This window comes from Tyto alba, unplaced genomic scaffold (assembly GCF_018691265.1).
Source record: "Tyto alba isolate M040663 unplaced genomic scaffold, T.alba_DEE_v4.0 Super-Scaffold_1000006, whole genome shotgun sequence".
Lineage (NCBI taxonomy): Eukaryota > Metazoa > Chordata > Aves > Strigiformes > Tytonidae > Tyto > Tyto alba.
The window spans coordinates 33,042,180-33,069,298 of NW_024881272.1; the positions used below are offsets into that span (position 1 = coordinate 33,042,180).

The 27,119-nt window shown below is 46.9% G+C and overlaps 1 protein-coding gene across 2 annotated transcripts; it reads left to right on the top strand.

Annotated features, from left to right (window-relative positions):
* Positions 1–603: 603 nt before the first annotated feature.
* Positions 604–26,099, top strand: PGM1 (phosphoglucomutase 1). Of its 2 annotated transcripts, none has more exons than XM_033008752.2 (11): positions 604–775; positions 14,661–14,823; positions 15,108–15,254; positions 16,412–16,537; positions 17,517–17,707; positions 18,137–18,291; positions 18,895–19,010; positions 22,160–22,295; positions 23,649–23,832; positions 24,894–25,028; positions 25,841–26,099. In XM_033008752.2, exons 4-11 carry the CDS (start codon positions 16,447–16,449, stop codon positions 25,928–25,930), a joined length of 1,098 nt encoding a protein of 365 aa, XP_032864643.1. In that variant the 5' UTR covers positions 604–775; positions 14,661–14,823; positions 15,108–15,254; positions 16,412–16,446; the 3' UTR covers positions 25,931–26,099. The 2 variants fall into 2 exon arrangements, with proteins under 2 accessions (XP_032864643.1, XP_032864642.2); XM_033008751.2 differs by lacking the exon at positions 604–775 and adding an exon at positions 837–1,192.
* The last annotated feature ends 1,020 nt before the right edge of the window (positions 26,100–27,119 follow it).

Sequence of the window (27,119 nt, forward strand, 5' to 3'; positions counted from 1 at the left end):
ATGTGGCAGGAATCAGCATGGTACTCTTTCTGCATTTTAGGAAAGGAATGGTTGAAAAGGAAGGTATTTAACTGAGAAATCATTGCCTGTGGAAAGACTTGGGTTTGCTACAGGTAGGGTCTGGTTAAACAACACACAGCAATACAGAATGGAACCTTTTTTCTGATCTTTTTGCTGCTGGGAATAGTTTCATTATCTAACTTTTTAAGTGGAAACATAAGCTATCTCTCCATGGTAGGTTCTACCTTTCCTGCCCTGGAGGAGATGATAATAGAGACAGATGTCAGTCGTACCTGCAGACTCTCTTCCAGTTTGCTCCAAGACCAGGTACCGCCAAGGTGGAAAAACATTTTAGCTTCTCTTTTTAAGGCCAAACACAGGTACTAGCCTCTTCAGTGGGAGACATTTGGGAGAAAATGTCTGTAACACTAATCTGAGTTTCTGGAACGTTACCTTTGAGAACTAGAGCTAGAATAACAAAATGCAGCCTCTTCCTGGGCTTTGCTAACACTGCCCTTCCCTGACCACCTTTCCGGGGGGGCATTGGGTGGATGTCCTACTTGTGTCGGGGGGTCAGCAGAGGCTCGGGGTGACGAGCTGGAAGGGCCGGTGGGGACGGAGGTCCCGGCCGGTGCTCGGTGCCACGCCAGGCCGGAGCACCTCAGCCTTCCTCTCCCCACACAGGGCTCGGCGCCTCAGCTTCGGCACCTTCTGAGGGCTCCCGCCGCGGCGGCTCCCCGGTTCTCATCGACCCGCTTCTTCCAATTTACCGCCGGTACGCTTCGGGGAGCGGGAAGGGAGCGGGAGGGATCCCCCCCCCCCCCCCCCCTCCCCCCCCCGGTCTCCCGGCGCCTTTAAGGGGCGGGTGCGGTGGCGGGGCCGTTCCGGCTGCGGCTCCCCCCGCCCCGGGGCCGCGGCCGCCCGGAACTGGCAGCGCCGGCCGGCCATGGTGGGGATCGTGACGGTGAAGACCAAGCCTTACGGCGACCAAAAACCCGGCACCAGCGGGCTGCGCAAACGGGTGAAGGTCTTCCAGAGCAATGCCCACTACACCGAGAACTTCATCCAGAGCATCCTGGCCACCGTGCCGCCGGGCGAGCGGCAAGAGGCCGCGCTGGTGGTGGGGGGGGACGGCCGGTTCTACATGAGGGACGCCATCCACCTCATCGTCCGCATCGCCGCCGCCAACGGGGTAGGGGCTCCGGCCTGCCTGACGTTCCCCTTCGCTTCTCGGCGGGGAAGCGGTTTGGGGGCTCCCTGGGGGGAGCGGGGCGGGGTGCAGGAAACCGCTGGCGCTTCGCGTTGTCCGCGGAGTGGAAGTAAGGCGGTGAGTGGCACCGGGGGAAGCGTGGGGACGGCGTTTCACGCTCTAAAGATCACCCGGTAGGTTTAAACTCGTGAAAGGGTTTGGGTTGGAAGGGACCTCGATCATTTAGTTCCGACCCCCCTGCCACGGGCAGGGACACCTTCCACCAGCCCCGGGGTGCTCCAAGCCCCGTCCAACCTCTGATACGTGCAGGAGCAATCAGACACTGCAGGTGCGGAGCTGGGGAAGTAAATGCAGCTTTCCTGTCACCGTTTTTCCTTGCTTTGGGCAATAGTTGCTTTTTTTTTTTTTTTTTTCCAGCTAACCACACAAACCAGTGGTGTAGCAGGCAGGGGGTGAGGTGTGCTGGGTGGGGAGCAACATTAATTCGAGACACTGGACTGTGTCTCGCTGCTGGAGGTTTCATTCCTCTTGATTTGCCTTGGCCCTGTCACTTGGTCAGCCCACGAGAAGCCCAGCTGGGAATGTGATGTTGAGAGGGACAGCGGCGCTGAAGTTGAATTTGCAAAGGGAGGCTTTTCCCTACGTTTGGTCTTTTCCAGATGAAACCCATCCCCTTCTGCTGGGACACCTGACTCCTCCTCAGCAGCAGCAAACTTTCTTCCTCAGATTGACAAGGAAAGAGTGGCCTGAGGATTGCTTGGTGGTTAGGGTTGGACATTAGGGTAAAACCTTAGAGTTACCTATTTCAGTGGCAGTCAGGTGCCTCAAGGCCTTTAAAATTCTGACTTGTTTAGAAAAAAAAAAAAAAAGTGATCGCTGCCTACAAAGAAGCAAATAACTGTTTAAGCCACGTAGAAATTTGTCTTTTGTGATTGGTGGTAGCTGTGCAACTTCCAGTCTGTGTCCCAGCATCCCTTAGCAGCGTCAACCTTGCTGTGTGCACCTGTGGAAGGGATGGATAGTGCAGCCTTCTCTGATGGGAAAAGCAGCAGCCACTGATTTATTTATGTGTTCCAAGAAGGGGTTGGAGTTGAAATGTACAGCGTTCACGCCTGATTGAATGCACAGGCAGCTCCTTGGATCCCTATGAATAAGCAGACTGGGAGATTTGTTCCCTGGGATAAAGGCTGGGTTTGTGCAGATTTTTGGATGTGCACCCAGCGCCTGGTGGGATGGGGCAGTCTTCCAGGCACCAAGGGATTCTCCGTCATCTGCACCTCAGCTTGATCCCAGAAATAAGTAAGGGCCTGAAGGTAAAACCACGCTGGAGTCTGATTAGGTGTTTTCTTGGGAGAGGGTCAAGGCCAGTCACTGCTGGAATCTTCCCCCCTGATTGTACAGACACTCATGTATGTGCAGCGTTACGGCTCTGAGCTTCCTGCCAGAGTGGCAGAAGCAGGTCCCTAGGGGTGCACTTGCTAATGGCCATTTGCCTTGTAGTATTTTGTCTGCATAGATTCAAAGTGCTAGGACAGAATTGGCTCTAAAGTCAGAAAAATGTTCTGGAAAGGCAAGAAAGGAAATGGGAGGTAGAAGGAGAAAACAGGTGGAAGAGTATGCGGGTTAAGAGCCAAGACACTGTTATATGAAGTGAGAAGTTTTACTTTAAAAGCTTTTCGCTCTGAATCACTCTTTTATAGAGCAAGATAATGGCCATGGCCTGAGACAAAATATTAGTCTCTTTCAAGCAAAAATTTGGTAATATTACAGCATTGCCAGTCATCTACTGACAGAGGGTCTCTATACCTTTGTTGTAGCAGAACAGAGGTAGTGGTATAGGCTTGCCAGAGTTCTGTAGAGTGCCATGAAATTACCCTATTTTTTCCCTGCAGAGATTCAAAGAGGACTGGCAGGTCAAAAGCACCTTAAAATTGTAGATCTAAGTATCTCATTTAAAAAAGAGGAGGAAAAAGACCACATAAAGGAGTATTGGAGAGAAGAGTAAAATATCCCCCCAAATTCTTTAATAAATGAACAGCAGGTGAAACGTGGGTAAGTAAGCAGAAGGAGGTACAGTGAAATGATCTACAGCATACAGAGCCGTTGAAAACTTGCTGTATAATTGCTGGCTAAGTTTGAGTGGCACTGGCCTGTATAAGACAGTGCAAGTATTGCATTGCCAAACTCAGGAATGGCAAAATCGTCAGGTCCCAAGAAATGAGGTGACTAAAAATAGAAAGTTTCTTGAACAAATGCAAAATGCTAGTTTTTAAAACATTTCTATGTACTTGCTTTCATATTTTGTAATGGTTAGGAGACGCTTGCTTCATGGTTTTTCTCTGTAGTTACAAGTGTTAGTTCCCTGATAAGTTACCACAGTGTAGTTGAGTAAGAGCCTATGAAAATCCTGTTTCTTTAAAATAAATGAGAAGTAACTGGGAGTTGCCTACCCTTCAACCCTTCTGTTAACCGGTAAGCACCTGTACTGCAGAATAGGGAACACATGGTAACTTGTTCCTGGAGACTGTGGGGTCTCCTGGTTCCAGAAGGCAGGTCTCGGACAAAGACTTTGCAACCTCATGCTGAAAAACCCTGAGTAATACAGAGAAAATTCCAGAAGTGGCTGCACTGCCCTGTCTGGACACCTGAACTGACAGTGCTGTTTTGTCTGTAGAGGTGATTATTGCAATGCATGTGAGGAGGAACTGGTATATAGTTATAGCATGGATGTGGTAAAACTGAAAACAAGAAGTAGAGAGTAAAGATACAATGAAGATAAATTTAGGCTGCAGTCTTTTCTAACATAACCCTTCTGATTGCTTGATTGACGAGGTATTTTACACCAGGCTGTATTCAATCATCTAAAGTCAGCCAGCCAGCCACCTCTGCCAAAGCAAGTGCTGGAAAACTGTATTTCTGGTCCTAGGGATTAAGAGGTGATTGGATTAATACTTGAAAATCGTGTGGTTTTAAGATCTGATGGAATGATTCTCTCGAGCCACAGGAGAAACCTGAGGAGCACAGTTTATGATTATTAGTTTTACAAAGTAAAAGGAAAGGATGCTAAAGTGAGTTTTGGTTTTGTCTCCATCTGGAATGGTTAATATATAACTAAGTACTTATATTTGACTAGCAACAGCTCAATTTGTAGTTGTGCGATTAAGGAGTGTTTATCCTATTTATAAGTTTGTATTTATGTAAGTCAACTAAAAATGAGATTGTTGTTTTTGCCATTCTTAGTATAGCTACATTCCAGTGTAGCTTGCCTGCTTTGTTTTGGTTTGTTGTGCCAGGTTTTCCTGATGTTTTTCCCACATAGTTAGTAAGTCTGACTCTTTAATTACATGAATAAAAGCTTAAAAGCTCCTGTTGGAGCATCACCTGTCAGAGTAGAATTGTGGCTGTACAGTCGCTTTATGTCAGAAGCATGCAAAAATTACAGAACTGAAGCTATAAATCTAGATCTGATCATACAGCTAGCACCAGGTTGATTCACTGTCACCCACTATTCAACAAATTTACTGTGCCCCTGGTTCCTTCTTAAATAAACAGATTTCAAAGTACTGCAGAGTAGCTACATTAACGCAAATTGCTTGAAGGTGTTTTGAATGCCAGGCAGTGCTTTGCATGTTAAATACTAGCCGGGTTTTGTTTTACTGCTGCAGGACAAACAGTGCTTTTATTAGAAATGCTGCTCTCTACCCTAGAAAGTTTGGTTTCCTGGCTTGGCTGCCATTAACCTTTTATCCCACTCAATTATCCCAGGGACACCAAGTGTTTAAACTCTGTTGCATTGCTCAGCAGCTCTTTATTTTCCACTGCTCTGCTTTTGTAGCTCTGCTCCCTTTTTGTGTGCTGTTCTGCCACAGCCTCCAGACCAGTTCCCATTCTGACAGTGCTGCTGAGCCCGTAATTAGCAGTACAGTGCAGTGCAGGCTTGGAGAGCCACGTTCTGGCCCTGGCTGGAGTGTGCCCACCTTCCCAGTCACATCATCCCAAGGGGCATAGTGGGACCAGCATGTCTGTGATCTGCTTTGGGCCTGCTGATGGGAGGTGTTCGGTACTGCTCACCCCTATTTCAGCCTTACTTGTTTTTCTTACCTAGTTTCTAAGAAACCTGTCACTGATGTGTCTTCTTCTTGTTCCTGTCTCCACATAACACTGTGCAGTCAGCCTTAGCCTTGTTGGTTTACAGACCTTCATCCATTCAGCAGTCGGCATCCCTATCCTGAAGAATAGACTCCCTCAGTTCTCAGGGTCAGATCTTCCCTTTAAGTAAAAAAGCTTCTGGTATTAAAAACATCAAACTAATGTGATCGTAAAGTTCTTCCAAAAAGCAGTCCCCATGTACCAAAATTAGGTGCAGTGATCATATATCCTACAGGCCTTTAAGAAAAAGCTCAGTTTCCACTCTTTCTTACATGACTGTTTTTCTCAGAAGTAGAAGGGAAAATTGAGATGTGATATCTGAAGTAAGGAAATAGATACCAATGATGCCATGAGCATTCCCATGCAGATATGTCCTGGCTTCAGATTATGGTGGGTTTTAGAAGATAAGCATGTATGTAGCAGCTCTTACAGCTTGGCGACTACTTTTACACTAGCTTAGCTTCCCTTTGCTTGTAAAGTTAATTGGCTTATATTGGTTTACAACTGAAGGTTATTAAGGCAGTGGTCAGGTTGTCCAGTTTCAGTGCCTTTTTGGAATTTTAAACTCTAATGAAACGCCAGCTCAAAGGAAGAGCTAAGGTGCTTTACAGTTAATCTCTGCAAATCTAGCAGACAGAGTTGAAATTTATACTAACAGGGGTTTAACTGTAATCTCCTGGAGCAATGATTCTGCATAACCAGAAACCTCAGCCCTGGCACTGCTGGTAGGGCAGCAGGACGGAGTCTAATGCCTTCTCTTTGTCAAGGCAAAGTTTGGGATGGGTGAGTGGGCCTGAATAGGTACTGCCCATATGTCTTAGGCCATGACTGAGCTGCACCAGGATCAAGAAATGTACTACGGTGGGTCCTTGCTATCCTGTTGTGGTTCTCTCTGAGCTAGCCAATATATTGATTCATGTTTGAAATGATGAACTGGAACATATCTCAGAAATAAACAGATATAACATAGGATATTATAAGAAGTGCCGAGAAGGATGCATAGGCAGAAGCAATAAAATACAAATTTAACATGTACATTTATAATCATAGTATGAGTTGCAGAGTAACATTAAGCAGCAGATCTGATGAGTAGACCACAAAGACCGTTGGCAGTATCATCCAGTTATCCAGAAAAACAGAAGTCATTCCTAGATTTGTAAATAGGGTTGTTGGAAGTAAAACCCGGGAAATAGTCTCTGATCTGGGGTAGCACCCCTCAGAGGGGATGCAGTCTCCCTGGGGGAGACTCCAGCAGGAACGACTTGAGGTTGGGCAGATGGGGCGAGTGAGGAAGGAATGAACTTAGCCTAGAGATGAGGAAGGTAACAAATTGTTTTCTGGCCTGCTGGGAATAGGGAAGGAATTAGAATTGCAACAGCAGAGGTTTAGGTTAGACATCAGAAAGCATTTTGGAAGCTTGAGCCTAATGAAAGGAGTGGGTTGCCTGGGGAGGTCGTTGAATCTCTGCCTGGGAAAACCCGTAGTGAGAATGGTTTGGGTAGGGTTGACTCTGCCTGGGGCAGGGTCTAGGTGACCTCTCCACAGCCCTTCCAGCCCTCTTTCATGTTACGGTACTTCAGCTGCTTTTTACGCCCCACAGACGAAGCTTCTCTAGTAAGTTCGTGCGAAAACACTAGTGTATGTCTGCCCATCTCTACTTCTATCCACGCTATTCCCTGCTATGTATAGGCACCTCACCATCATGTATACATACTGTGGGTTACTGGCTTGCTATCTGGCAGCAGTTTGGCTCTGTACACCTCAAACCAGAGCTTCTGTCCCTGATCCTCCAAGGTTTAACTATATAAGTCTGTTCCTCACCCTAGCATCTGGCCAAGCCAGCCAGTTCCCTCCTTCCGCTCCACAATGTAAACTGCATGTGGTAATTCTGGATTTTTTGGGTTCAGGTTTGGTTTCTAAGAAGATCCAGGGACAGGGGCTATCTCTCAACGGGCTGGGGCCAGAAATCCTGGAGCATTTGTGTGTCTGCTCGAGGTAAACCAGCTGGAATCCCCCAGTGCAGGGGCAGGACAGCAAACCCCAGGGCAGTTGAAGGTAACATGCAGATTTGGGTGTGCTTTGAAGAGCTGACCTTTGAACAGAAAGTTTCACAATCTTGGTTGCAGGCGTGTACTTCTCTCCTGGCAAAGAGCGGATCAGCCCCTCGCGATGTGACAAACCTGGAGCCCATCACGGTGTCTGTCGCAGCCCTGCAGATGGTGGTTTCATCCCTAGCCCTGCAGAGCCCTTTCTCTGCCACCCACCTTGCTTGTCTCTTAATTTTAGGCAAGTTACAATATAAGTATGGAATTATGGCTCTTAATTCTAGAGTGACTCGTATGTACGTGGATGCATGTACATGTACATGCACTCATGCTGTCAAGATGGTGCCAGATATTTTGCCTTTCTGGAATCTCTACAGCATCTTCCAAACCTAGGTTTTTAATTAATTCTTATGGAAACAAAGAGTTCTGCAGTTGGAGCAGCATTCCATCTGTGACTAATAGGCTTGCAGTTAGTCTGTTTATTTTACTTTGGCTCCACTTGTCTTGGCATTGCCAAATGTGACACACAGAGCAGTGGCTGCCTGGACCAGTTGTACTCGGGCGGAAAGCACATGGTTTTGGCAGCTGAACAGCAGGGCTGTTCAGGGCTCTTGGCACCCTCTTACGGTGAGCATGCAGGCAGCAGTGCAGGGACTAGAACTTTTCTGTGGGCAGGAGTTAAGGAAATGTGATTTCTGTCTTACAGGAAAGTCGCAAAATAAGTGTAAGATACCTGATTTTACTCCATTTGTTCCCCCGTCGTTTCATGGCATGCACCTTTTTGCCTAATCGCAGAAAAAGAGCATAAGGAGATAACACCCCTCACCAGCCTCTGACTGCCATGAGGAGTAAGAGACCTAGGAAATGTTACCACAAGGAAAAGTTAAGGAGATTGGGGCTGTTTACTGTAGCAAAGAGAGGGCACTCAAGAGTCTATGCTAAAGGATTTTTTTAACGTGTGAGAAGTCAGCAAGAGGATTAGGATCAATTTGTTTTCTGTGTCAGCTCAAGAGGGCTTAAACCACAGCAAGGAAGATGTACAGCAGATTGTAGGAAAATGCTTCTAACTGCAAAGCTAATCATGTACTGGCATAGCTTACCTGCAGAAAAAGATTTCAAAACCAAGTTATATCAACTTTCTGGAGGATGCTCTGGGTGTACTTGATCCCATACCAGTGTTGTGGGGGGTGGGGGGGAGGGGGAAGCAAGATGACCTGCTGAATTCCTTTCCAGCCTGTAAGTGATCTGTAATGATCAGTCATCCAAGCAAAGCCTCCCAGATCAAATGATCTTTCCGCAGTCTCTGCTCCAGTCCTTAAGGTGGAAGGGATCCACCTTGGTGAGCTTTTTTTCACCTCTTAATCTCTGGCAACTGTGTGATCGCCAACCCCTGTACCAGTCCTGGTTGGCCTATTACTGGTGATTTAATTTATCCCATACAGTGATACACATGTTGCAGGAAAGCCCAGGGACCAGGTGAGCACCCCAAAGGTGGGGTTGGTGGATATGCCGTTCTTGTCCTTATGTTTTACCGGCACTAGCTCATCTCTGAATTTTGTATTTCATTTGATAGAGTGTTTTCATTTTATGTACACAAGCATGACAATAATGAACAACACGCTTAACTACATGCACAAATTCCTAACCCTGTGTAGGTCTTTCCCTGCCAGTAAGTCCACGTGCATCTCCTCCGTGCAGCCTTTGGAGGTGGTAGGTGGCCTGTGCCCTCCTCCTGTTACTTAATGCAGCGGCATTTCGCAGGGCAGTAAGCTTATCTCGCTGGGAATAAGAAGGGAAAGAGCTTGCTTAGGCCTTTTCCTGCCAGGGGACTGTCTGTAATGAGGCTCCTCATAGCTCATTTTGGGAGCTGGATTTTGGTTTCTGTGCCACTAGAGGGAAACCTGTGCCTTCGCATGAAAATAGAGGGAGTCTCAGCTGCAGGACGCTGAAATAGCATGGATGTATAAAATACAAGCCAGTTGTTTCTAGCCGCATATCCCAGGCAATTTCGCTGTTTGTGTAAAATATGTGTTGTCCTAGTTCTGTAATACACGTGCCTTGGTGTGGTTAGGTGGGGAAAAGAGAGGAATTAAGGAATCAAGTTTTGAGCCCACGCGAAATAAATTGCTGCTGGGGCTGTGGATGGGTCAGGTAGCTCCGTTCCCACGTGGTGTGTCCAGGCCAGCGCCCTGCAACGTCCTGGCTTTTATCTAAGCCAGTGCTCGCCCCTTGGGCAAGCTGGGGTAGGTAGGTGGCTGTGTGGGACTGCGGCATTTGGGGTTCTGACAGATAGCTCAAATAGCTTTGCTTTCTGAGAGCAAACTTGAATTAAATTCCCCTTCCTTGGAATTAAATTCCCTTCCTAGGGAAGCTCGCCTGGCTCCTCAGCTGCCTTGGGGAACCCAGTTGACGCATTGACAGAAGGTCAAGAAGAGCCTTTTTGTCCAAAGGTGGTTTTCTGCCTTCAGTCATGAGGTTTCCCTTCAGTCTCATACAAATTATCCAGCTCAATTTTTACACACTGATGCGTATAACAGGATCTCTTTACCCCTTGGAAGAAATTCTGTCAATTACTGGAGCAATGACAGAATCAGCACCTTTCAGGAAACAGTTCCACGAGCACCTTCGTAAATTGTCACAGTTCAGCTGTGTACACATCTCCTTTTCCTGCCTGTTTTTTAATAATGGGACAAACTGAGTCATTACAAAGTGTATGTTCATTAATTGCTCCAGTAATATCTATAAATTATTTCCAGCAGCTCGGACAGAGGACTCAAGAGTGTTAATGAAGAGGTTTGGAGGAAACTGATTTCAATTTAGCATTCAAAGTTACCTTCCCCATGTTTGAGAAGATGATGCTTCGTAAAATTTTCTTGGTCACTGAGTCTCTTCTGTATGTGTTTAAGCTGCTCCAAAATGAATAGCTTTATCAGATGCAGTTTTCCAAAACATTTGGTAGTTCTTAGTGTTTTTAATAACTCCAGGCACATATAATGCTGCCCTTGGTGAGACTTGTGTGGGTAATCAGTTGAAACCATTGCTCTCTGGCTTTTTAGCTATTCTGGGTTTTTTTTAGTCAAACAAAGGTTGACCCTCTGTTCCTCATGGATAACGTCCCTGTGTTTGAGAGGGAGCCCATGGAGAAGGGAGGTCGTCGGAGCAGGAGTCGTGTGAGCAAACTGTAGGTAACAGATCTGTTGCCTTCCATTTTAAGAGTGACCTTTAACTCGCCAGACTTTGCAAAATAACTCCAGCAGAGTGCTGCCGTGCCTGCTGGAGGCTTACCCCCCGGGGAGCGACGTGACGGCCGGCCCGGTGCAGATCTGCTTGGCCGGTGAGAACGCTGGGCGCCGCGCCGGGGCAGCACGTCAGGGCATCCGAGCAGAGGGCCAAGCTGCTCCCCCCCGTCACCCCTGCACTAAGGGGGAGCTGGATGGATTGACGGTGCTGGGCGCTGGTGGGTGCTAGCACAGAACGGCAAGGAGCGGTGCCTGTGGAAAACAGAAGATGATGATGAAGACAAAAATGCCCTTTGGCCAGCCGTTTCAGTGAGGGACGGCGGCGTGGAATTGTGTATTCTCCGTGACATTGATCCTCCACAACAAGTGCAAGAAAACGGCTTCAGTTACAGAAACCACACTCAGCTCAAGGTTCAAGGAGCTATTTTTGGGTGCTCAGCAACTTCACTGAACTTCTGTCTAATCGGTGGGCCATTGCTGGTGTCAAGATTGATCTTTGTATTTTGGCATAATTTACTTTTTAAATGCGTTTGTGTGTAAAAAGAACATGGAAGACACTCCTCTGCCTCTGTTGACCATGCCAACAGCTCCTTACAACGATCAGAAACCAGGAACCAGTGGATTACGGAAGAAGACCTTTTATTTTGAATCCAAGATGAACTATTTGCAGAATTTTATCCAGAGTATATTTTTTTCCATAGACCTAAGAGATCGACAAGGATCTTCTATGGTAGTTGGAGGTGATGGGAGATACCTTAATAAGTCTGCAGTGGAACTGATAGTCCAAATGGCTGCTGCCAATGGGGTTGGTAAATGTTAAATGACTAAATTCCTCTAGTTGTGTAGCTGATAAATGCAGAAAACATAATAAATTAGTCACTATGAGATTTAATTTCCACAAAGACTTTATCTGACTGCTAGTAGTTAACTTTTTAATGGAAAATCAGCTTGGTAGTACAAAAATTACTGGTTTTTTTTTCACTTTTAAGTGATGCAGTTGGATAGAAGCATGTGGGGAATACACATGCAGCAAAGAAAATAAATCCTGCTGGGTTTTTGTGCGTTCTTGTTTTCAGTTTTGACATGCCATAAGCTCTTGGCACCTGTGGATTTCACAGTCTCTCCACCAGATCATGAAACCCTGATACTGTTAAGAAGTGAAGAGCTAGTAGAGCCATGGGTCGCTGTTCAGTGGCAGCTCGGCAGAAGCTCCTTGAGCATTGGTCTGAGCTGCACAGCAAATGGAAAAGCAAAGCACAGGGTTGTTTTTTTCTGAACAAGTGTAAGTTGTGGCTGGCTGATAAGTACTCTGGGAGCCTTTGAAAACTGAAAAAAGATGGGAGTTAGCAAGTGAGTGGCAATCTTTACAGTGGTCTCTGATTGTGCTGGAAGTCTGTATTTTGGAAGCAGAACAGAAGGCTTGTCTGTTTGCAGTAGAGCATGGTTCATGCATTCTTGAGCACTGGAGTTTTCCTTTTGCTTTTTAAGAAGAAATTACCCTGCTGTCTGTCCTGGATCTCTTACTGTAAAGCAAAGCTTTATGCTAATAGACCTGGCTGTTAGGAATTTGTTTGATGGAAAAACTTAGCTGGTCATAACAGGGTAATTTGTAATGAATGGATGAATGGGAGGATTTTAAAATTCTTTTTAAAAAAATCTACATATTTTCCATTTCGGGAAAAAAAAAAATCCTTTGGCATTGCAAATTAATGTATTCCTCTTAAGTCAGTGTATGGACTGAGAAGAAGAGCTGGAAAATGTGTACAAAGAGCCAGGCCTGCTGCTTGGATTGCTTGACACTAGGACAGATTTTCTGCTGGTAAAGGTGAGATTAGGCTGATCCTTCACTATCTGAGACTTTTCTTATGCATTTCTTTTCAGCAGTGTGGCCCTTGTCTGGCTAAAATCTAGTTTTGCAGATGATTTTGATATTTTTCATTGATTGTTTTTATAGCCCATGTCTGGCTAATACCTGTGACTGTCAGCGTTGTGCTCATCTTGCTCTATAGAATAGAAGGCGTGAGTCCAGGGATGTTTTCAAACACAAAGAACCACAAGGGAGGGCATGAATATCACGTTGTGAAAAGATGTTTTCAGTGTGAAAGCATCAGCCCGCATTACTGGGGGCAGGAGGAGGTTTCCTTTATTGCCCGTGTGCCTCTTAGTGGGGCTTTCAGTAAAACCAGGGTAGAAGTGTTGCCTGGATTGCTTCGAAGTGCTGTAACCCAAAATCACCGCACAAAGTGGGTCTGTTTGTTTGTGAACAGGCCTGTTTTGAGCATTCTGTAAAAGGTATTTCTGCATCGTAACATCCTTAGATTTTTCTGATAAGAAATTCCAGAGAATTAGAAAAGATTAAGTGTAAATTGCTCAGCACCGATGCTACACTGAGCGACCTTTTCCAGTGGTTACCAGTGAAGGATTTAGAATTGGATGGGTGGGGAATGACAGCTGAAAACCTGTGAAAGCCAAGGAGGACCCCAAGTCAGAGAGCAGCTTGTATGGGGACAACTTTTTCTTCTTTTCCTTCCTTGCTGCAGGAGCAGCGATGTAAAAGCGGCAGTTCAGGTGTGCAGGGAGGACAGGTTGGGTAAGGACAGTGGATTTGATGTGTTTGCCCAGCAATCCTGCAGCTCCTGTGTGGTTTGGGAGGGGAACTCCCTTGTTTTGCCAGTCCTCTGCAGCATCCCTTGAGTTGTGCACGAGGTCTGGCAGAGCACTGATGCAGAGAGGCGTTGTGGTTGAATGTGACCCTCGAAGGGAAGCTGGGAACAAAAAAGATGAAATTTTAGAGAGGATCTTCCTGGAGACTGCATTAATTCTCAGTGAAACCGAAAGAGCAAGACTTGGAGACTGGAATAAAACACGGGACAAGGTGTGCTGGCTTGGTCTGATAATGAGGAAAAAAGCAAAATCCGTGTAGGCTGGTCTCCTTCCAATTAAATGTATGGTGTAATAAACTGGTGTGTTCAGCCAGGTAGATAGGCACTGTGAGGGCTGAAGTATTAGCTGCTGTGGCCAGCTGAGAAAAAGGGCATTCACTTTGGGTTTATAAACTGCTGTTTCACATTTATGCTCATTGTTTGCTAGAGGTGCGGTTCTTTTAGAGGCGCCTCGCTCGCTCGCCCGGCCGGTCTGTGACAGCTGTAACATGCGATAACTGATCTGCAGCAAAGCTGCGGCTTAGCACCAGGCAGTGCCACGGGAGAGGAATCGCAGTCATCCAGTGCCCTTGGCTTAGCACCCAACGTGGACCTTCCGTCTGGGAACGCTCCCTTTTATTTTCTGGTTTATCTTGTGTTTGAATGAAATTCCTCCTCTTTTCTCTGGCGTATACAGGGTCTGATCCCCTCGGTAGTCTGGTATTTTTTAAAATCTTTGTCACCTCATTTGGGGGCTACGGTAAGGAGCATGTTCTTCCAGAAAAATACTCATCTTCCATTTTATTACATGAACTCCAGCAACCAGATCCTGATTACCTTGTATTGCTTAGCACATTGATCTGGATTTAATCTTGGCGATACTACTAAATTTATGGGAAGGAGGTGTGTTACCTGCTGCGAGTAAGAGAATCTGCAGCTGGACCCATGGGAGCAGTGATGATGATCGATTTTTGTTTTGTTTTGGCTTCTCTCAGTCCCATTGTGTCTTTTGAAAGCAAAGTTCAAGACCATAGCCAAAGGGGTTTTGATTTTTTTTTGTTGTTAAGATGCCTCTGGAAAGCTCAGCTTTTCAGTGCAAGCTGGCATTTCCAGTTGAGCTGCAGCATTCATAAAGGAAAATACTAAAAAGGCACAACAGAGCAGGGTGAGATGCTGACCTCGACTGTACACAGCGGAGAGCTGCGGCAGCCTCCCAGGGACAAGCTCTTTGCTCACAGAGAAGCAGCACCTCTGCCATCAGCACAGCTCCGCGGGGGCTCTGGTTTACCCATCACCAGCATTTGGGGTTTTGGCAGTTTTGCTGGTTTTAGGATTTAGGACTCAGAGTAAGTTTGTTTTGCTCTTTAATTTTCAGATTGGCCGGTTGGTCATCGGGCAGAACGGCATTCTCTCCACCCCAGCAGTGTCCTGCATCATCAGGAAAATCAAAGCCATCGGTGGCATCATCCTGACGGCCAGCCACAACCCCGGCGGGCCCAATGGGGACTTTGGCATTAAATTCAATATTGCCAATGGAGGTAAGGTTGCTTGATTCAGTTTGATTTGCTTTGTTTCTCTTTGGCTGTTTCTTATATTGACCCCGAGGAACCTAATTTATCTCTCTAAATAGCACAGAGGTCCGGTGCCCTGAGCACTGGATTTCCTGAAACAGAGCAAGTGATTGATCTACTCCCCCCATACCCTGATACTCCTCTCCAAGTGTGGTATTCCCAGCACCAGGTCCTTTGCTGTACTTCTGAAGTGCACTTCTCTTTCAGTCTGATTCTTTGATATCTTCCCCCTTGACCATTTTATCTTGCAGGTCCTGCTCCTGAAGGAATCACGGACAAAATTTTCCAAATCAGCAAGAAAATTGAGGAGTATGCAATCTGCCCAGATCTCCAGGTGGACCTGAGCACCATTGGGAAACAGCAGTTTGACTTGGAGAACAAATTTAAACCATTTACAGGTAAAAAAATATTTCCTATTGGGAAGTTTCCCTTCAGGTGGGGTTAGTGTGGACCTGCCATGAACGGACAAGGACATTTGGTGTTTCTGAAGGACAGACGGGGCCATTCTGACCTCTCCTCCTCATCTCTTGGATAAGCCAAGCAAGGACACCGCACCTGGTCACCCTGACATCCTGGCTTTTTTTTTTTGGCCTGCATTTTACCTTGTGTAGATACTTTAATTATATCTTTGTCCTACAAAAGGTTGTACTTTGGTAGGTAAATCTGATCCGTCAAACTTCACTAAAATCAGAGACTGTTTTGTCTGTAAGGCTACCATTAACATCTACTTGCAAAACAGACAGCTTGACAGTTAATGTGCATTTTCCTGATTAAAAATTGCAGTGTTAGTGTTTAATCTTTGTAGCAGATTTTTTTTTTCCCCCCATGTTTTCACATCTAAAAGCTCTCTCTGAGTGGGAAAGCCATTACATTTCACACATGACTTTTGTCAATTAGCAGTGAAATATGAAAATACATAAAAAAAAAAAGACTTTTGAAAAACACTTACTGCAAGTGTTTTTTACCGTCTCCTGGTGACCTGTGCTTGTAATTAAAAAACCCCACAATTAAAGCAAAAGATTGTAAAAGTTGGTATTTCTCTCAGTCCCCATTTCTGTATAGTGGGATTTTTATGTTAATGGGGTTTTCATGGCTCTGCCTTTATACGGCCTGTTAGCTGCAGAGGTGCCACTCTTTCAAACTATGAGGTGCACAGTTCCCGTTGACTTTGGTGGAAATTGGAGAGCTGTTTTTATATATTTTTTTCTCCCTTTTCCTTTAATCCCACTCTCCAGGTAAGTGGAGTGAGACTGAGCCCTCTTGAAAGAAGTCCAGGGAGCCGTAGCTGGAAACAGTGTTTGTCTTAAGGATTTTGTTGGTCCATTTGGTCTGTAACCTGATTAGCAGTGACAGCCTGTAATTAAATTCTTAATATAGGACCATTATGATCGTCTTTATTAAATGATTCTGTGGGATGTTTAAAGGCTTTGTGCTGAGCCTTGGCCCTTTGCACTAAGGACTGTCAGCACACTGCCACATGTAGCAAAATTATTTTTCTGCAAAGATTTCAGACTCTGAGAATTGGTCTCTACTTTTTTTTTTTTTTTTTTCCTAGTGGAAATAGTGGACTCAGTAGAAGCTTATGCGAATATGCTGAGGAACATCTTTGACTTCAGTGCATTAAAGGAACTTCTTTCGGGGAAGAACCACCTCAAGATTCGCATAGATGCAATGCATGGAGGTACGGGTGGACATGGGCTTGTGGGGCGCTGGCTGTCCCCGGGGCCTTGCCACCTACTTCAGAGAGAAAACTTTTTTCTGGCATTTATAACCATCATTTGCAAATTTGGTCCTTGTTTTGCAACATGTTGCGTTTTTCTTCTTGCAGGCAAACTTCAAACTTTTTATGGCTTTACATGGTTTTCTTTTGTCAAGTGTTCAGACTTGGGAAGTGTTTGGGTTTCGGAGGGCAGGGAGGGGGATGCTGTAGGGCTCACACATCTGAGAGACAGAGGAGGATGCTGTGATCCAAGCTGCCCTGGCAGACTTTGCATCAGTTGGCGTCCCGTGGAGGTCACAGCGGTTAGGCAAAGGTCTGTCCATAGATATTTGAGTACCAAAATGGGACCATTGGACTGTTTCATATAACTTAATCTGTACTCCAAACTTGTGAGTCTGTTTCAATAGACGTTTTCAGGAGCTCCCTAGCTTGCTTAGCATCTTGTTTCTCTTGTCTCCAGGCCATTCCCATTCCTATGCTCGATTATTTTTTTATTGTCTACTTTATTAGTGTTTGAGAGCAGTAAATCCTATTGTACTGCTGGATGTCTGCAAATCACACGTGCATTTTGTTCTATTATATGGGGCTGTTGTACTAATGCCTCGGTGCGCTTGGGGCGTAAGCCTTTCACAGAGGGGTCCTGGCTCACACGCTGAGCCCCTGGCATAGGCTCATCCTCACTTCTAAACCCATGAGCGGGCTCGCACGTTTAGAAAGCTGGCTTTGGCAAGAGCTTCTGTGCCTGGCTGGGTCAGGCTTAAGCCCACCTATGGGCTGCTTGGGGCTTTTGATGCGAACGCTTGTGATTTAGTACCATAAGCCACAAAAAGTGACCCAAAGTGAGCGGACCAGAGGCCTCGGGTGGTTCCGTGGCTTGTGCAGAGCTGCCCGAGGGCAAAGGCTGGCTGACTCGTTTCCTCTTTGTGTTTTGCTGTGATAGTTGTGGGCCCCTATGTAAAAAAGATCCTGTGTGAGGAGCTCGGAGCCCCAGCAAATTCAGCTGTGAACTGCACCCCGCTAGAGGACTTTGGTGGCCACCATCCTGACCCCAACTTAACCTACGCTGCTGACCTCGTCCAGACCATGAAGACGGGAGAGTACGACTTTGGAGCTGCCTTTGATGGAGATGGGGTAAACGGGCTGTTCTGTATCCACCTTTTTGCCCTTTAATCGGCTGTGGAGGACTGACTGCTCAGCTGCTTTTAAAGCAGAGCAGGATGAAGGCAAAAACCTTTTTTCTCCTTCCCTGTAATTGCAAATAGAAGTGAATCACTTGCTGCCGTTTGCCACCATGGCAATAGTTGGCTACTGTGTTAATAACGAAGTCCAAGCTGTATTTAAATAGCTTTAAAGGCTGTGAAAAATCAGCAGGAAGGTGAAATACTATACAGGTGTTGCTATTTAACTTTTTCAAAACTCTGTATTTATTTCAGTGCAGCCAAAAATCTCTCTTGAGTTGCCGGGCTTATAGGCTGCGCCTGCCAAGTAGAACAACTTCTGCCATTGCAGCCTTCTTGCGCGGAGCAGGGATGAGAGCTGTTTCTCTCTTGTCTTCCTCAGGATCGCAACATGATTCTTGGGAAACACGGCTTCTTTGTGAACCCCTCCGACTCCGTCGCCGTCATCGCTGCCAATATTTTCAGTATCCCTTACTTCCAGCAGACCGGAGTGCGTGGCTTTGCCCGGAGCATGCCCACCAGCGGGGCTCTCGATAGGTAGCATCTGCCTCTGTGCCTGGAGGGAGAAGGGAGGGGAGGGGAGGCCTGATGAGGAGAGGGACTGGTCCCTTTTTAGTGATTTAACACAAGTCTGCAGTGGGGAGTGAGCGCATGGTCTGCCTGAAGGGTGAAGCAGTGCCAGGGCTGGCTGCCAGGGGAGGCAGTGACGTTTAATGAATTAAATCCTGTTGGGGAACATGGGAGAGCTGGGCCGCGCTCTTGGCTCTTTCTCTTCTCTACAGGTAAGCCCAAACGAATGGCCCTTCCCACCCTTTGTTTTTTATTTTTCTGATAGTGGTACTTTCTTTGCTAAATGGTTTGAGATTTACAACTTAAAATTTCTTTAGAAGAGCTGTGTGTTCATATTTATTCTTTAGTTGCACGTCCCACCTGTGTTTTCCAAACATTATACCTCTACATAAAACAGAGGATTGGTGTTCAAAGAATTGTTCGCTGAAAAAAACCAAACCAGTGGCATGATCTGCCTTCAGTGTTGCCCAAAAGACATGCTTGGTAGCAACCGAAGCTCCTACTGCAGTATTTCACATGGGAGCACTAAGAGTTCAGCTGTGATGTGACTTAGCCTTCTTACCGTTGAAGGGTGGCCCATGCTACAAAGATTGCTTTATATGAAACTCCAACTGGCTGGAAGTTCTTTGGAAACTTGATGGATGCAAACAAACTGTCTCTGTGTGGAGAGGAAAGTTTTGGTACTGGTAAGTCAGCGTTCCTGATTTCACCAATGATGTTATTATCCCTCCTCTTAGTTCTTTCTTGTGCTTGGTAGCTTGGGATTAATCTTTCATGTGTAATTGTTAATGCTTCTTAAATAATAAAATAAAAAAAAAAAAGCTTGCAAGAATCACTGGTGGAAACAAACGCAATGCTGAAAGTTTTGTCAGGCAAGAGCTAGTTCTTTCAGTTATTTAGGAGGGCATATGTAGATATGCAGGAAGTTTAAGGGCCTCTTTACTAGCCCGGTCATTGAGTCTATGGGGATTAAGTGCAGTGTTAAATGTATTTTTCAACTCTTGGTGGCCAGGAAAACCTTCTAAATGTTTTCATTTCTGGAAAGAAATATGGTTTGGAGCATGCAGTTTTATTAGGGAAGGTTTCAGGTCACTATTAAATCTCTGAGCTTAATAGGGCCCTCATTTTCCTGTTCTAAAAACAAGGTATGATTTATAAAGTTTAAATTAACACTTGCCTTTGAACAGTCTAAGCAAGTTATTAGGTTACTGAGAAACAAAGTGAACATCTTAAGGAATTTACTAGGGGTGTGCACGTGACACAAAACTATTATTTGTGCAGGGAAGTTAAAGTGAGCAGATTTCACTCCGCATCGGAGCAGCGTGCTCAAAACATGCAGTGTTCCCGGGAGGCCTCGGCAGGTTCTGACTTCTCCCATGTCATCTACCGCATGGTTTTAATGTCCTGACTGTGGAAATGGGACCTGCCCTGAGTACAGGAGGCCAGCACCTAATTCATGCACAAAGGCTGAGTTTTACCTGGTCTGAATTCTCCTTGAGATCTTGTTTTTCCTATTTTCTAAAGACCTGTGAAGACTGGGGGCAACTGGTAGGATATGCAAGGCACGGGATCTTGAGAGAATTTAGGTTGGATCATTTCAGGCTCAAACCTTGCGTGCTTTCATTCCACCACCCCATATTTCAGAAAAACATTTCAGCCTGTGCGTGGGTGTCTCAGAGCGGGGATGGCCTTAAACCCCCAAAGGCCTGAAATTAAGTGCTTTGTGGAACTGGGGTGCACGGCTTGACACGAAGGGATTACCCCAGCTTTTCTGTAGCTGAGGAAATGGCATCACGGACTCTGGTAGAAAGCAGTTTGCTGTGGGGCTGAAGCAGTCTTCAGCAGCAATATTTTTGGAACCAAATGCTATTCTGATACACCGGATTTGGCCTTGGGTTGGAAGGAAAGGAGAATTTCAGAAAATGTGGTATCTCTGTAAAGAAATCTTGAAGTAAATCATGATTAAAGAAAGATTTTGGAGTTTTGCCCTGAATGATTTCAGCATGCGTTACGTTTACGTTCTGGACTTTGGCTAATGAGAGGGTACCAGCATTTCAGTAAATAAATAAAAACAAAAAGCAGTAAATGATTCATGGAGCTGCTGATAGGAGATGGTCTCTAATGAGCAGCTCGCTAAAATTGCTTCCATCTTTCATTGTATGAGCAATGAGCTCATAGTTTCTCTCCATCCCCCAGTAGGTAAGTGACTCTACATTACAAATAAAAGTGACTGATTCCATTTGCAGCAGGGGCTGAGGGAGAGGTTTGAGATTTTGGCCATGCAGCATCACGTCTGAGTGGCCAGGGACTGAAGCAGTTTTGTGGGGGACAGATTAAGAAAGGGCCCAGGAGCGTTGGATGCCCCCCCACTGCAGAGGGGGTTTGTCCATCTGGCAAATGCACTTCAAGGAATGAAAAGGGGCAAGGAAGGTTGTTTGATAGTAAGTTAATGAGGAGTTGTTTGGAGCTGGACAGAATGTGAGTGCTGAAGGGGAGAGAGGTGAAGGAGCAGCCAAATAGACCCAGTAAAAATTGAAACAAACTGTGACCCGGTGGGACTGGAGTCCAGGAGCAATTAGAGTAATGCGACATGACAGAATTCCTGCTTGCTTTCTTGAGTATTTTATTCCAGCAATAAGTTGATACATCACATGGGACTTCTGTTTATTTAGCATTCCTCTCCATCACCTCTGTACAGCGCTCTCTGCTGTAAAGGACCATGAGGATAATTTATCGCTGCGTCCACAATAGTGGGATTTGTGTAAAGCACCACGTAGCCCGTGCCCCAGCCCCCAGCCTCTTTCCCCAGATGATGGCCCACTCTGGCAATTCTTGAGAGGGTAGAATGGAAGCACTCTGGAGTGCTTTCTGCATTAGCAGGCATACCCTGGCTCCTTGGGATTTCATTAATACCTGTTTGGAGGTTTTCCAGAGCTCAAAGGATAAAACTCAGAAGTTGTGCGTGTGGGGCACAGCGCCGAACTCACAAGCCCGAAGCCTCGAGTGGGTTGGATGTATTCTGGGCTGCCATTTGATCCCACGTTTAATTTAGGTGTTCAGGGTGCTGTCTGAGTTGCAGCACCCTCTCGGGTTTCCCGGGTGCCGTGCAGGCCCTGCCCCACCGCTGCCAGCCCTGATCCAGTGTGCTCCCACGGCCGCCTCCGCTCTGGGCAACTCTTGCTTTTTGAGGAACCCTCTTCTAGCCAAAACGGGGTCGTTTACAGCCTTTTGGTGCCCAGCGTGGGGGAGAGAGCAGGCACGAGGGGCTCTCTGGGTTCCCTCACGTGAATGCAGTGCTGTTTGCCATCCAACAAGCTGCTCTTCTCTCCGTTGCAGCGTAATTTCGGAGTCGTTAGGGTTTGGCTTCCTCAGCGAGGGCTGACATTTTTGTTGGTGCTCAGCCAGAATGTGTGCTGATCAGAGTATGCTGATTTGGCAGACGGTACGTGACAGCTGCTTGAAGAGGTTGATCTTAGTCCTTCCTGAGCTGCTCCTTTGCATTTGTCTTTTTTTTCTTTTTTTGACAACCTTTTTACTGTGCATTCCCCATTACTTCCACTGGGAGCAGAATTAAGGATCTGTGAACAATGAGTGTGTGTGTGTGTGTGTGTGTGTGTTAAAAGGGGCCAAATGTTTTATTTGGGCTGTAGCTAAAAGCAGATGATATCTTGAACCGTTTTAACAATACAGCAGGGATCAAGCTCATGAAATGCCTTCCATTTGTGAGTTTGTGCGGCTGCCAGTTGGACAGAGGAGAGAAGACGAGGTAGGGCCGTAGCAAAGACTCACGTAAAAGGAGGTGGGAAGACGTGTTTCTGCTGTGGCTTCTCTGCAGGCTCCGACCACATCCGTGAGAAGGACGGGTTGTGGGCTGTCCTGGCTTGGCTCTCCATCCTCGCCACCCGCAAGCAGAGCGTGGAGGACATCATGAAGGATCACTGGCAGAAATACGGCAGGAACTTCTTCACCAGGTGGGGAAGATGCTCCCGGCGCCTCGCGCTCACCTCTGTCCTGTGTTCAGCCCCCCGAGCCCCGATGGCACCAGCGTGTGTGTCTCTGCCCTGTCGCAGTAATTTAAAAACGCCCCGAGCGGTTTGCTGCAGCGTGTCACATATCTGGGTTAAATAAACCAGCAGGTATTCACCTTAACCTTTCATGATGTCCAGCTTAGGACTTGTTATTCTAAACATAAATCTAGTAGGTATCAAAGTCAGCGAAGGCTGTACATTTTATATATGCAAGGTATCTTTTTTCTTTTAAAGGAGATTTTTTTTCTTGCAAGAGTCTTTTTTGCCATCAGAACAGTATGTTTCTTGAGACCACAAATCGCAAGTTAATTTTAATATCTTCAGTGATGGCAATGTCTTATTGAACAGATGCCCAGCTCCTAGGCTATTAATTATCTGGTTGAGTTTCTGTCCAGTCCCAAAATACTCCAGTTTAAACTGCAGTAGGCATGAAAGATGAAAAGGAAAGGAGAACAAACCTGCACACGAGCAGAGGTGGGAATGCAGTCTGGAGTGAAAGCATTAGGTAGAAATCTTTCCGCTTAGAAAACCTACGCGAAATTCTGTCTCAGATTGCCAAGTGAAAGAACAACTTGCCTTTGCATTTTTTTTTTTCTTTAAATTATTTTCACCACCACAAAGCCAGCATACATCTGAGGCATTTAAACCTGCGAAAAAAATGCCAGAGCCTAGAATAAAAAAGGCAGCCTGTTAACACCAGAGGTGTGCCCGCATGGCGAGCTCAGCGCAGCGGTGGGCCGGTCGGCGAGCCTGTGCGTGCTTCACCCAGCCAGCCGGGCGAACAAAAGCGGCAGCCAGAGCACAGAGCCTCGCGTCCCGATGTGTGCCTCAGCCGCCCGCTGCTGCCTCCCTGCCTGGGTTCATGAGATCAAAGCCAGGGCTGGTACGTTATCGTGCGCTGCAATCGCGCCTGCGTTTTGCTGTGGGATGCACACGAGGATGTGCGGGCAAAATTGTTCTCGCGAGGGACCTGTTGAGATCCTATCGGTAGGCATTGGTGGTGTCTAGCCCTCTGTCTTCCATACGCCCAGTGCAAGACAGCTCAGCTTGTGCTGTCATCTCCCCTGTGATACCTACGTTGCAGTGTTTCCCTTTGTATTGGATCGTGGCTGTATTGCTGCACAGACCCTCCTCTTCCCGTCCTCTCCTCCAGCAAGGGCCTAGAGAACATCGATGGGGCAGACCGCAGTGTTTAAACAAGGGCATCACAAAACACTGCTGCTCATTACAGCCTCCCCTTCCTGTTTTTTCCCAAAAGATTTTCCAAAGATCTTTGTTTTCTGGCGACTGTTGTAGGTACGACTATGAAGAGGTGGATGCAGATGCAGCTAACAAAATGATGAAGGATTTGGAGGCTGTGATGTTTGACCGCTCCTTTGTGGGGAAGCAGTTGTCATGTGGTGACAAAGTCTACACGGTTGAGAAAGCTGATAATTTTGAGTACAACGATCCTGTGGATGGAAGCGTCTCAAGAAACCAGGTGGGCACAGCCTGGCCTGGGCTGAACGTGACCTTGGAGGGGTGTTGCGCTGTGTATTTTGGGCTTAATCTTTGTCCGTTGCATTTGCACCTGCTTTCAAGTCAAACGTTGCATTTATCCCTTGAAAAATTTTTTCTGCCCTGTGTTTGCTGGTGAGATCCTGCCTGGCGCGAGGGATATTGCTGCCTTGGAGGGGGAAGGCTCTGGAGGGAGCAGAGCTTCTCTACAGCCACCCCAGAGGGGCAGGAGTGACAGAGCTGAGTTGAGGGCGACCCTTTGGGCGATGGGTCAGCAGTTGGGAACGGGGTTGTGCCGAATGTGGGGGTGAAACCCCACGGGAGCACGAGGGACAAACCCTCCCCCTCAGCTATCATCTTGTCTCTAGCATGAGACCCCCAGGCTGCTGCAAGCGAATCTTCCCTCGATGCGTTTGTCCCTGAGCTGGTGCCACTCCTGACGTGCTTGTCCCTCAGAGGGCAGGTAGCAGTGCAGAGCGGCTGAGACGGGGGGGGGGATTATTGAGTTCCAGGCTCCAGAAGTCACAGGGATATTAAATACACGTGAGGTGAGTAACCTGTCACCAGAGATTATTGAAATAAAAATGTCCTGTCGATGGATTGGTTTGACAGCATAATGTGGAAGCAAAGCAGGAAGGGAGAATGGAGAAATCCTGCAGGAATAGTTGCCTTGCCTGTGGGATGACGGGAACATTTTCTTTATGTCCTGTTTTCATTTAAGAGCGGTGGGTTGGTGATGCTGTGTCTGAGAGAGGATCGGTCCCTGGCTCTTGGTTCCAAGCAAGCTTTGGGGCGAGGGACCTTACAGCAGCAACACGCTTCGTCTTCAGGAGCTCTAGCAAGTTCTCAGGGTGGGTTAGGAGGGACGCCACCTCCTCTGGGAGCAGGGGGAGGATAACAGAGGGGCCTTCTGTGGCTCCCTAAAGAGGAGGAGCTCGGGGATCGTGCAGGTCAGGCATCACCACGCTGGGTCTCACGGAAAGTACCTTGGGTACCCAAGAGGCGCGTAGCTGAGGCTCTTCTCCTCCCCTTCTCTCCTACCAGGGCTTGCGGCTCATCTTCTCTGATGGCTCCCGCATCATCTTCAGACTAAGCGGTACCGGCAGCGCGGGAGCAACCGTGCGGCTGTACATCGACAGCTATGAGAAGGATGCTCAGAAGATACAGGAAGACCCCCAGGCAAGAACTACATCTCAGCCATGGCACTGCTGGCTCCCAACCTCCCTGAAAAGCTTGAATCTTTGCTTAGCCCCGCTTTGCTTAGAGCTCGGTGGAGGTGCTAGGTATATTGGAAGCAAGGGCTTTGATATCTTTAATCCTGGTATAAATAGATTTATTCAAAAAATAAGCTCTGTGTGGAACAAGTTACTTATTCAGAATCCCTCACAGCTGCTCCTGCTATGGCACATTCGTTTTCCTGTTTGATGTTACATCTGTGGCTGGGGGCAGGTGTGGGAGGACACTGCTTCAGTCCCCAACCTGGTTGAAATGTTGCATCACTACGGAGAAAATGAGCTCATTCCTACAAAGAATTTGGGAAATACTTGTTTAAAACAAATAAATGGGGGCAAAAGGATGCAGTTGTTTATAAGATGACAGGGACCTGCTCTGTACTGAGCTTTAATACCCGGTCTTCACAGCGTCACTTAAAAATGCATTGACCTCTCTTGTAGACACGGGAGGAAAAGAATCCTCATTCTGTATTCCCCAGCAAACAGCCTTTGAGCTCTTTTTGCATAGCTGAGCGTACCTCAGTTGAGAAAAATAGTGAAAAAACCACCCCCACATTCCGAGAGGCACGAACCGAACTTACCCTGCGCAGATGGTGCAAGTTTGGAGCAGGGCACGGCGAGGGTGGCAGCCGCGGCACCGGAGCTGCGCTCGGGTTTTCTGTCGGAACCTGCGTGCGGACGTAACGCGGCCGAGCAGTGCCGAGCTTCGGGCATCCTGGGCTGGCACCCGCTGACGAGCCGTCTCTTTCCTTCCTGCAGGTCATGTTGGCACCTCTCATTTCTATTGCGCTGAAACTTTCACAGCTGCACGAAAGAACTGGCCGCACCGGTCCGACCGTCATAACATAAAGGTTTGGTCAGGCACCCGTGCTGGAGCGCACAGTGAGTGAAGGAGTCAGCCTGTCTCCCCTTTTATTGTCAGATCTGTCACTAGAAGAGGAATGTTAATTTTATCTCTGTATTTAAGAACGCTATTGAACTGCGAAGGGTAGACAATAAAACCAGCCCCTGTCAACACTGTGTGTGTACGTCGCTGCGCTGCTTTTCTGCGTCACACAGCACTGCTGGCAATTTGTGTATGGTCTCATTAGCACAGCCTTTTGGTTTAGCATATGTACTTTTTTTTTTTTTTTTTTTTTTTTTTGCTTAAACAAAAGGCTCTAGAAATAACAAAGAGACTAAATTCTTCAATAATACAGAGGGTTTTTTCTGTCTTGGAAACTTTCCTGGAAAAGAAGCACAAATACTTTCTCCTTGTTCATACATGGTCTTTTAGATGTGATGTCTCTGAATAAGCAAGGGCTGTGTATTAAGGCTGAGTATTTTTCAATTAGGTGGATTTCTCCCTTTCAAAAACAAATTATGTAAGTTGACCTCCATTTGCTTTCTGTATAAGAAAAAAAAAAAAACAACAAACCCTCCACACAGAAATGAGCGATAACAAGCATTAGAGGATATTAAAGTGATGTGGGCTACAATTACTGTTCAGTGCTCTTTTACTTTCTCACATCATGACAGGCTCCTTTTTGAAGAAGGGAAGATGGTTTTGATGAGCTCTTGCTTGGTTGGACGTGGATTCCTTGATCGCAGGTCAGATTTGCAGGCATTAATGTGCGATACCTTACCCGAGGGCACAGAGGGGGTCACTCTGGAAACTCACTGCTCGATGTTGATGCCCCACAGCTGCACCTTTGGGCCCTTTTCCTGGAAGCCATCCCCTCGGAGCTGGGCCTGGAGAGGCCGAGATGCGCTCATGCCGCTGACTTAGTGGCCCTCATCCATGGGGGTGACACCCTCCAGCAATGAGGGAGGGGATGGGGGGCTCAGGAGAATAACCCCAGGTAAATCCACCAGACCACCCTTGGTTTACTCCCTCCATCCCAAGGCTGTTACGGCTTAAGTCGCCGATAAAAGTAGTTGTGTTAGTGGGAGTGAGTTTAGGCGACTTCCCCTCTTTGTCACCCAAATCCCTGCGACCCCCCGTGGCCCCTCTTGCCCCCAGCCCTGACTGGGCTCAGCAGCACGGGGCCCTGCAGTG

Bases quoted from the DNA above. Each gene is read 5' to 3' on its own strand.
- PGM1 (XM_033008751.2), top strand. From the start codon at position 947: ATGGTGGGGATCGTGACGGTGAAGACCAAGCCTTACGGCGACCAAAAA. The intron at 15,255-16,411 runs GTAAAAAAATAT...TTTTTTTCCTAG, and splicing joins CAAATTTAAACCATTTACAG to TGGAAATAGTGGACTCAGTA. The intron at 22,296-23,648 runs GTGGGGAAGATG...CGACTGTTGTAG, and splicing joins GGCAGGAACTTCTTCACCAG to GTACGACTATGAAGAGGTGG.